The 10,400-nt window shown below is 42.3% G+C and overlaps 2 protein-coding genes across 2 annotated transcripts; one reads left to right on the top strand and one right to left on the bottom strand.

Annotated features, from left to right (window-relative positions):
- Positions 1-1,647: 1,647 nt before the first annotated feature.
- On the top strand, positions 1,648-4,398 carry LOC131880262 (WD repeat domain phosphoinositide-interacting protein 4-like). Its single transcript, XM_059226851.1, has 5 exons — positions 1,648-2,257; positions 2,919-3,130; positions 3,211-3,475; positions 3,791-4,084; positions 4,173-4,398. Exons 1-5 carry the CDS (start codon positions 2,006-2,008, stop codon positions 4,338-4,340), a joined length of 1,191 nt encoding a protein of 396 aa, XP_059082834.1. The 5' UTR covers positions 1,648-2,005; the 3' UTR covers positions 4,341-4,398.
- A 964-nt stretch (positions 4,399-5,362) lies between these two features.
- On the bottom strand, positions 5,363-9,311 carry LOC131880273 (thioredoxin domain-containing protein-like). The gene is made up of 6 exons (XM_059226861.1): positions 8,972-9,311; positions 7,310-7,501; positions 7,094-7,238; positions 6,875-7,030; positions 6,681-6,806; positions 5,363-5,766 (listed from the first exon to the last, which is right to left on the bottom strand). Exons 1-6 carry the CDS (start codon positions 9,126-9,128, stop codon positions 5,592-5,594), a joined length of 951 nt encoding a protein of 316 aa, XP_059082844.1. The 5' UTR covers positions 9,129-9,311; the 3' UTR covers positions 5,363-5,591.
- Positions 9,312-10,400: the final 1,089 nt, after the last annotated feature.

Genomic DNA, 10,400 nt, shown 5'->3' with positions numbered 1-10,400 from the left:
ATATGCTCAATCAGTTCCCTCAATGTTCCAAGTGAAACCCTTTTGGACATGTTCAACCTTTTGCAATTCTGGTGAACTCATTGGAGCCCAAATGGGGAAGGAATATTCTATATGTAACTGGACAATCCACTTGTGCAGAGTTAGCATTGTGATACTCTCTCTAGAAAATATATATTTATCCAACCACTCATTTGATAAGCTTTAACCACCTTTGACTGGAAATGCTCATCAAACTTTCAATTATTGTGGAGGACTACAACTAAATCTTTCACGGATGAGACATGCTCAATATCTTTACCTCCATTATCTTTGAATGGAGCATTCTAAGGAGTTGAATTTTGTTCAATTCAAGGCCATATTACTCTTGGCAACCCAAGACTAGATTCAATCTAGGTCAACAACCTTTGTGTACTCTGCATAGAATTGATATAGTTTTTTCGATGAGAAATATCAAATGGGTTCAATTAGAGCTCTTGGAAGGCTAAAAAGAGTCACCCCAACCAACCACTTGAGGCATTGTTGTGAACACATTTTGGTAGTTGGCAGCAGGGTTTTGAGCTGATCTACTTACATATTGCATTTCACAGTTTTGACAAAAGCAATCAAACAAGCTATCATCCCACTGGCCCTGAATCTGGAAATTTATTTTGAGAATCATCCAGCTAAATGTGCTCAATGTCAATCCCCATTGCACACAAAGTGCAGCAGACTCACTGGAGCCAAAAAATATCCCCATGGCATTTCTGTACCTAAAACTGGAGGTAATCCAGGGACTTAGGTTGAACAAGGACTGTAATATCTAAACCAGTTTTCAAATTATCTGGGCCATCCCCTCCATTCCTAGAAAGAGGTAGATCTTTTCCTTTTTCAATGCTTATTCGGCTTTTTGATGAGTCAAATTAACTTCAAGGGAGACAGAGTCTTTGATATCGCAAATTCCAAATTATTTTTGTCTTTCTCATTTTAGCTCGCTCTTACAGATGTAGCCCTTCAAGCTTGGCTTTTAGGCTTGACCTAGCACTACTTGTCGTCCTAGTGACTGACTGAACTGAAATAAACAATGAAGTTCGTTGGTCAGGTAGCATCTTTTGACATATTCAAGATGTGGCAGAACAATCGACTTGTACAGAGCCAGCATCGTGATACTATCTCTGGACTTGGACGTGCGATATATCCAACCAGATGTTTGAAAAGCTTTACCCACCTTCAACTGGAAATGCTCATCGGACATACAATTATTTTGAAGGACTACACTTGAATTTTTCATAGACGGATGAGATCTTCTCCATCTTTTTTATCCATGAACGAAGTGTTCAAAGGCGTGGGTCCAAAGGTCATTGATCGGAATTTCATTCACTTGTATTTGTAATTAATTACATTTATAAATGAAATGACACAGGTCGGTTTAACCCCTGATTTTCGCACCAGACTGGTATCCTCTGGTCCCCGTGGATGCCTTATAGGGCCCCCGGTAGGTACTGATCCAACCCACGGACTTCTGGAGATGCGAACTGCCAACGAACACAAAAATGTCTTATCTCCTAAATCGTTCACTTCATTTCCAATTAGCCCTTCATAAGGTCACAAGATCTGGTCGAATAGATGAACTTGGCCAAAATTGAGCCACTCACTATACATGCTTAGGGAACTCTGGCGATATGGCTCAGATTATGTTGTAAACACTATTTACTATTCGAATTTTCGGCCTGCTCTGGGTCCACTGCATAAGCATCGGACATCATAATCTTAAATCGAACCACTTTACAATTAAACAGCTTAAAAATGCCCCCGGCCTTTGTCTATGTCCATGAACTAACTCCGATTGTGTCCTGCTCATCTCAGCCACCCTGATGGCCACACTGTCCTATTCATAACAAAGGAAGAGCTACGTCATACATATGTCCAAAATTAGGCCCAGAACATCGAAGTGACGCAGATCATTCATGTGCCAAACGAGTCCCCGCGTGTTCATCTAGCCTCTGATCGGACTCGGAACCCCCTCCTCATGGCCAGTACCACGCCCCGTCATCTAGCGCCCTCCCCGCACGCCGTGTCCCCGCCCTCGGCTGGAGGCCATTCACGGTTGGGTTTGGCTGATGGCTGGGGCGTCATCACTTCCTTACGTTTCAATCAGGATTTCGGAGGCTTCTCGGCCACTTTACAAGACACGCCTGGCGGTGTGGGCCCGGTTCGAGGCGGGTTCCGCCTCTTTAATGTGGATCCCATCCGGGAATTGGCCCATGTGCCCTCTGCCCAGGTCAGGCCATTCTTCTATTGAGTCGATTTTATTCATTTTTTGGGACTTATGGAAATGCGCTGAACATAGTAGGATGATGAATTCCCAGTGATGGCAGGAGTCTGGATCCCTCCCTGAATTAGTGCCCCTTAATCTATCCCTATCACCAACTCCCCCGTCCTTCAAAAAGTTGTTTGACACCAAGGAGACCGAGATCGACTATTTCTTTGGCCTAATCTTTATTCTTAAGTGAAATTTCCGCGGCTGAGGCATTCTTCTGCCATTGGAATCAATAACATTGGACAGCTTTCCCCTTGCCTTAGCATTGGATGTGTTCTCCTTCCTCTCAAGCTCGACCATTTGTCCCCATTGTGTTTTGAGATGCAGTGGCCATTAACCCACAATGAGTAATATTAAGGGACCCCATTAGAGGTCCAGGGTCCTTGATTCGGATCTCTTTGAAAGTTTGCATTAGTGCTCAAAAGTGCCCTACCCTAAACGCAATGCGATTAGTTATTGTAGAATTTGATACTCCCAGAAATTAGTTGGTATTATAGGAATTCTACTCTTTTCTTATGCCAACTGCAATAAATATCCTCCCCTGATGATCCCTTGGCCCGCTCGGTAGATCGATGATTCCTTCAAATTCATATGGATAACGACCTCTCATAACCTTATCCAGGTGGGTTCCATCGTTCGAGCCGAGATGCTTCATCGCACCAATTTGATCGCCTTGATCCCCTCAGGCCTGCCCACGCCCCATGGACCCGTGTTTGCCGAGAATACCGTCATGATATACGATTGCGAAAAGAAAACCATGCGCGTCGAGTTCACTTTACCCGAAAAGGTCCTCTCGGTTCGAGTCAAAAGGGATAAACTCATCGCTGTGTGCCGGTGAGTACTGCCTTCCTAATAACAGAATGAGAACCCACCAAGGTTTGAGACATTTCAATATTTTTTGGAATACTTTTCAGATTTAGCATCACGGTGTTCAGCTTTCCTAATCGTTGTCAAACGCTCTTCACCATTTCCACCCGGGACAATCCCCGCGGGTTATGCGAGGTCAGTCCCATGCGATCTTTGTCGTCCTCTGACTTAGAGTTCATGGCTTTCCCGGGCTACAAAACGGGCAGTGTTCAATTAATCGATTTGGCCACGACCGAGCAACACGTCTCATCGGCTCCGGTCACGATCAATGCTCATCAAAGTCAATTGTGGTGCCTGGCCATCAATCAACAGGTGTGTGAACATCTGAGAGTCATTTCATACAGTGAGGGCCTGTTCAGGAATGTCTCAGAAGCCCACAAACCTTTAAAGATGTTATAACATCTTAAAGTTTGGGGTGTATTCTTGCTATGAAATCTAGATCATATCCCACCGACTATGTTATAAATTTCCTGTTAGTAACGTTTTTGAAACATCAGTTTTATTTTTCAAATAGTACGCGTCCATGTTTGTACCATTGGGTTCAGTTACTCGGACGAAGAGCTAACAATGTGTGCCTATCAATCTACATTTGAAGGAGTTCTTGAGTAATGATATATTTATTTTCAGGGAACGATGATTGCCACCGCCAGTGAGAAAGGTACCTTAATCCGCATTTGGGATGCGGCCAAACGTCAGATGTTGGTTGAGCTTCGCCGTGGCACGGATCAGGCGCGATTGTACTGCATAAACTTTTCCGTGTCCAACGAATGGTTATGTTGTTCTTCGGACAAGGGAACAGTTCATATATTCGCCTTGCAGAATTACAGTTTGAACAAGCGATCCAATTTCTCGAAATTCGGTTTACCAGGAGCGTATGCCGGATCCCAATGGTCATTGGCCAGTTTTACTGTTCCCCAAGAGGTATTCCAACTTGTCATTGACCGATGGGAAAAACCTTTAAATATTAACATACATACAAGCATATTTCAAGCATATTTCAATCCTATAGGTGGCTTGCATCTGCGCATTTGGCCCGCAGGATACGATTTTCGCGGCTTGTTTGGATGGATCGTTTCACAAGTATATCTTTACTGCGGATGGCAAATGTGATCAAGTGGCTTATGATGTTTTCACGGATATGTGGGAAGACTCCGCATGGGACGCTCTTAGACGTTAAAAGCCAAGATAGTTCCCCAGAAATATGGAACCAATTTGTCAAACAACTAATCAATCAACTCCTCGTGTATGAATATACTTATTCAAGGAGTGCGAAGTCAGCACTGAACAGAGACGGTAAAGATGAAAATGGACGACACGTTCTACCCCAATCATTTAAGAGTTCTCAATTGTTGATACCGTCTTTTGATTGAGCTGAAAATCTATCCAACCTTCCCAAGTCTTAAAGAACTAAACTTGTGTGAAAGCAAAAATGTGGCTCAATCGGGGTAGAATTTGCCCATGTGCATCACTGCCGTCTCGATTCAGTAGTGAAGTCGTCCTTGACTTACATTGAAAGTAGATTCTTTCTTCCTGGTTTGGTTTTCACGGGCTTCACTTACCGCTACTGGGAATGTAATCCACGGTACTATTCAAGATTACAATGCGTCTATTTGTTACCAATTGAATTTTATATGAAATCTGGTTCATCAATTTGAGTTGGGACACCGGGCCAGCCTTTGAATCTCGTAGGGTTGATCTGGAATGATCAATGGCGTTGACCCAAAGGCCATTAAGCGGAATTTTATTCCATTCAAGACCATAGTATTCTCGGAAACCCAAGACCAGATTTAATCTAGGTCTTCCTCCAAACTATTGACATTTTTGACCATTTCTATCAGAGGGTAGTTTTGTAACATCAGGATAAGAGGAAATACTGGCATTACTACTAAGCTCCTAAAGTGGACCAATGAAGAGGATGAGGCCGAGAGAACCTAATATGGATCCCTGTGGAACACTGGACTTGACATCTATCATGTTACACATTGTGTTTTTGAGTGGCAGTAACAGTAAACAATCGATTGGGACGAGTCTAATGCTCCCTGGGGTGCATGAAGAAAATTGTCAAAAAAAAGTCTGATTAAGAGTATAAATTGAATGATAATAATGTTTGTTTGTTGTCAATCGGGGTAAAATTTGCTCATTTTTACCTGCACCGAGACGGTGACGTTGACCTTAACACATAATACAAACAGATCCACGAGATATAATCGAGGGTTATTATCTATTTCGCTTACAAACTCCTGTCTAGCGTCTCTAGCAGGGCGTAAAAAATGTAACAAAACAGAGAGAAAATAGGAGTGGAATGAATGAACGAATAAACTGAAATGCAAGAAAACGGCATTCTACGAGTAGGCAAAACGGGATGATCGTCTGGATATCACAGCCTATTTCCTCATCAGTTAGACCTGGGTGGGGCTCTTTCAACGATCTAGTTGGACTTCTTCTTGGTCGACGTGGTCTTCTTCTTCTTGCTTCTAGGTTTTTCCTCAGAACGAAGGAGGAAATAAAACACCAGGGCCAGGAAAATGGGCAAAGCCACAAAACCAGCCACCATCAGTGGATAGTCGCGGATGTAATCCACGCACAATTGGATGAGATCATCGCTGAAAGTAAGCAAACCTCAAATAAGTTCATGGATGGACACATTTACGAGTGAACTGAGAGGGAAAGAACGAGTGTTGGCATTTTTTTGAACCAACCAAGCAATGAATCATCCACTTTGGTTTATATTTTCAGTCTTCCAAATGTTCTCAATAAACAATAACTCACGTAACAAAGTGCATTTAGCGAACGCGTCAGCTCTCTCTAAGTAAATTTTGACCCTGTGGGTATGGACTCTATAATTTTTTGTGTTGAGATATCATTGCGTAAGACGCTATATTTCCACCTTTGGTTGAGAAATCGATACCTGTATGTGGTCCTCGAGACATGAAATAATTGTAGTAGAACGACAGCCCTGGGTTAGATAGTCACGTCAGGGTTGTCTAAAGCATTTTTAGGGTCGTCTTACTTTATAGCTTGCATATCCTTCTCTACTCCTCTCTTGTGGTTTTAGTGTTCATTATATGGCTATTCAAGAAGGACAAATTTACATGGAGACCTCTACTTAGGCTTAAAGGTGCTCGTTATTTCCCTTACGATCCCAATTATGTCATCAATTTTTCTTCATAAAATATAATAGAATATTCTATTTACAATAGAAACTTCAATATGATCGGATTGTACGTTTATAGGTAATGGTAAATCGAAATTTATTTTTGCCTTTGTATAGATGCGAGTCCTTTGAGGGAAAAGTGTCCACAAGGACGATTGTGGTGACACGGACTCGTACAATGACTACTTTGTATCATTGATTGATTTGTCTTAAATTGCTCTGTCCTACAAAAATCATTCCATGGTGTTGAAAATTCACACCTATGTTTCAAATTGTCAAACGAAAAGCTGGTTCATTGCCTTGACTAGAATCGGAAATAGTGTTTTTATCGAGGGCCTCTGCATCCATATGTCAGATACTTACAAAGGTGATTTGGGCAAAGGAATGCTTTCACCCTGGACATTCTTGTAGAAGCCAGTCATGAAGGAAGACAACGAGTCCACGTCGTACTTTTCGATGGTATACCGGTACATACGCCCTAATCGGAAGCTGAAAGAGCCAAAATTGAATCACTCATGGACCTCAAACCTGCCCCAATAGGTCCTTCATCCACTTACAAGATGTATTCCGGGGGAATTCCGACTTCAAAGCGGCGGGAAGTCACGGCTCCCGTCGAGCTTTTGTTGATCCGGGCCACATTGAGACGACCTTTGTGGAGACAAGCCAAGGTCTCCCAACGCGCAATCATTCGATCACATTCCTCGCAGTCATCCCTGAAAAAACGAATCAATAAATCCATGAGAGGGTTCAAGATGGGTCCTGAAATATGAGATTACCTGATAAACATGACGAACCAATCGCCCGTGGTGGCACCCGTGGAGGCTTGTGTCAAGTGCTCGAAATTGGTGTCGGTGAGTTCTTGAACGCAACTCTCTCGGTACGTAGAAAACACGGCCAACATCTCTTCCTCATTGGCAGTACCTATACAGCGATGATCACAAAGAAAAGGCTTTATCTATGAGCAACTTATGGCCAACCCTATCAACTCTTACCCGGATAGAGAGCAGGCACGCCTCGGCGGAAATAGATCACTACCGGATCATTATCCGTGGCAAAGTTTTTCCGGAGTTCGCTCTTCTCTTGGGCGCGGATAACCCAAGCGTTGAGCGAATCCACCAAATCCTCACGCACGGCCGACAACTCCGTTTCATAGTCAACGCATCGACCTGACACGTCATTCTCACCTGAAAGATCAAATCGTCCATGGGCATTTTGTCTTCAAACAGATATCAATGTTCTCGCTATTCCAGGCCTGTTACCCTCCATAAGGGACTCATTTTTTACCATATGATTCACGCTTGGAAAAATGAATGAGTTCGGTAAAAGTATTGTATTCTAATTTGTCACTTTTTTAATTAAAGCTTTCAAGTTCTCTTTGGTATTTCTTTACGATGGACCACTGGAATGATTCCAGTGGTCCTTTTTTGGTACTCATGGAAAACAATTTTCATCTTTATGCATTGGCCTGTTTCAGCAAAAACATCATTTTCTATGATTATTGATTGTCAGACATCACTTTTTTGAACCAACACTTGATGAAGGAGACGCAAAGAAAATTGAACTGGGTTGCAAATTTGCGATTCGTCCGTCCGTCAGCTTGGCCCGCCCGGGTCAGGTCACGTGATAATCACGGAAAAAATCCTCGTATCCCAAACTCCCAGCAATCCAGTGGCGGGATTTTCGAACCAATTTTAGGATTTACAAACAGTTTAACCCTCTTTCTTTTTAGACAAAGCTAAAGAGGCAGCATTTGCACCTTCCTTTTGGTATTTTATTTGCGCCAGACGTCATAATGTCCATTGTCATTTATATCTGCGTTGGTATACCACTATACGGTACATTTACACCAGATACAGGTCGTTAGTTTATCGTCTAAAAACTTCAAGAGGAGAATCGAACCGGAGACCTTTTTCTTGCCAGAAAACCGAGCAAACCACTACACCTATTCGCTTCCCCGAACATTTCAATTCTTGACTGATTTCAATTCGCTTCCGAAAAAATATCATACCTTGACAAGGACAACCATTTTTTGTACATGGACAATTTTTTTTCTTGAATTTTGGGGCTAATCTTGTGTTAATGAGCATGATATGTGCTAGGGGGTTGTCCAAGACTTTTGATATTGCTATGTCTATCTAATATCGACCATAGCACCCTGTCCTCTAGTAAAGAAACACCTCCCCTCAAATGAGAATATGACAAAAGGGACAAAACCTGGAAAATCATTAAAAAAAAAGACATTCCAGAACAAAAAGCCAGCTCCTTAAAGGTGCGAGGACAAATCGGCGAATGGACGACCCATCCTAAAAACTGATCAGTAATCGTAGAACTTCATCAATGAGGTTTCCGAGTCGGATAAAGTTGAACCAGTCATTAGGCCAGAACCAACCGACCAAACGCTCAGTCATAACTGAACCATCAAAAAGTTTCATATCTCTCATGATTAATACAAATTCCTTTATGGTAGAACATGTGAAGACCGGCAATGAAATGATTTAATTCTATAGTAAATGCTATAATCCGCTCAAGATAATATAGCAGATAAGAAAATGAAGCGATAAGCTTCATTCATATGTTGTCCATGCTAAGGATTGAGTTGCTCCTGACTGCCGACAAATGCTTGATGAATTAGTCAATTGAAGGGTGAGTCTTACAGAAGAGAACGATAACATATTGCTCTTGTCGAATGAGTTTGAGGAGCTCGCCGTCCTCCAAGGTCTCCAGATTATTGGCTTGCACTCGCCGCACCAACAAGCACTCCAACGAGGCCAACACCACCAACACGCCCCACATCGATCCCCAACGCATCATGGATGAGCGACAAATATCCCACCCAAGCACCACTAACAATGGAACCAACTAGCAAGATGGGTGGCCTCAGGGGATCTCTGGCCACAATTCAGAGCGACTTCTTGGATCCTTCGCTCACTCACTCACTCACTTGACGGTCCACGTTCAACAACTTTGTATCATTTGCCCTTTAATCGTGACAGACGGACCTTTAAAACCAATGAGCTCGATTAGAAGAACATAGGCATCTCATCAGCTAATGTTCCACTGGACCAAAACCGAGGTATCAATTTTGATTAGGATTTTGTCAAAACGTTTTGCACGTTTGACTTTGGTGCTAAAATTTAGAACATTGAGTCACTTGAAATGTGAAATCGGTTCGACTTGATGTGAACCATTTTACGACATGTTATATTCCAATCTAGTTGCTACGTCTAGGGTTTGTCTTCAATCCCGTTTCGCCACGACAACCAAAATAGAGATAGGCCGGCTCAGATGTCATTTTTAGATTAGAGCCGGGTTATGGTGTCCAATTATGAGAAAGCGAGGCTAACATGGAACGAAATCAGCTTAACCATCAAGTACCATTAGATTTAGAGACTCATATTTTGTTGCTTGGTGCTATCGGATCCACCCCGGTGGATTTGGCTTGACCCACCTAAACATTGGAACGGTTCATCTTTTCCTTCTCCTCCCCAAACAATAAATAACAACAGGGTCACCAATCTCATTCTCGACCATTCTGACGGACACTTGTCTTCATGAGATTTACAGGACTCATTGTTCAAAGTACATAGATAGTTCAAGTGGTCTTCTTCTCATTAGTTTCATTGAGCAGTCGACCTATTCCGAGATTGCTTTGGATCCATCCATAGATGTGCAACGAAACTTAATGTTATATTGCTTATTGACAAGAAAGAACAGAAACCATAACAATTATAATGTACAACCCCTTCCGCTCATGGTCCATCTCAGACTTGGCTCATTTTATGTCTATTTGTTTTAGTTTATTTCAGATTGAACAAGAATGACCCCTTTTTGGCAAACTGTTAAAATCACATTTCCAAATCAAAATCACCTTGAACACGAATCTTGCGTAAAGACCATTGGTTCAAAAGTCAGATCATTACCCATTACCAACATGGTCATTAAAATTGGTTGCTTTAAGCAAAGATAACAACACCATGTTGAACATGATTGCCTCGTTTGGCTATCTCCCTCAAAACTCCTGGCAACTAAGTTGCTAGACATGGCTATTCCAAAAGGTCACAGATCATAAGGCCGCACTTGGCC

The sequence above is a fragment of the Tigriopus californicus genome, chromosome 1, assembly GCF_007210705.1.
Source record: "Tigriopus californicus strain San Diego chromosome 1, Tcal_SD_v2.1, whole genome shotgun sequence".
NCBI classification, from domain to species: domain Eukaryota; kingdom Metazoa; phylum Arthropoda; class Copepoda; order Harpacticoida; family Harpacticidae; genus Tigriopus; species Tigriopus californicus.
This window is presented reverse-complemented; position numbering and strand designations above follow the sequence as displayed.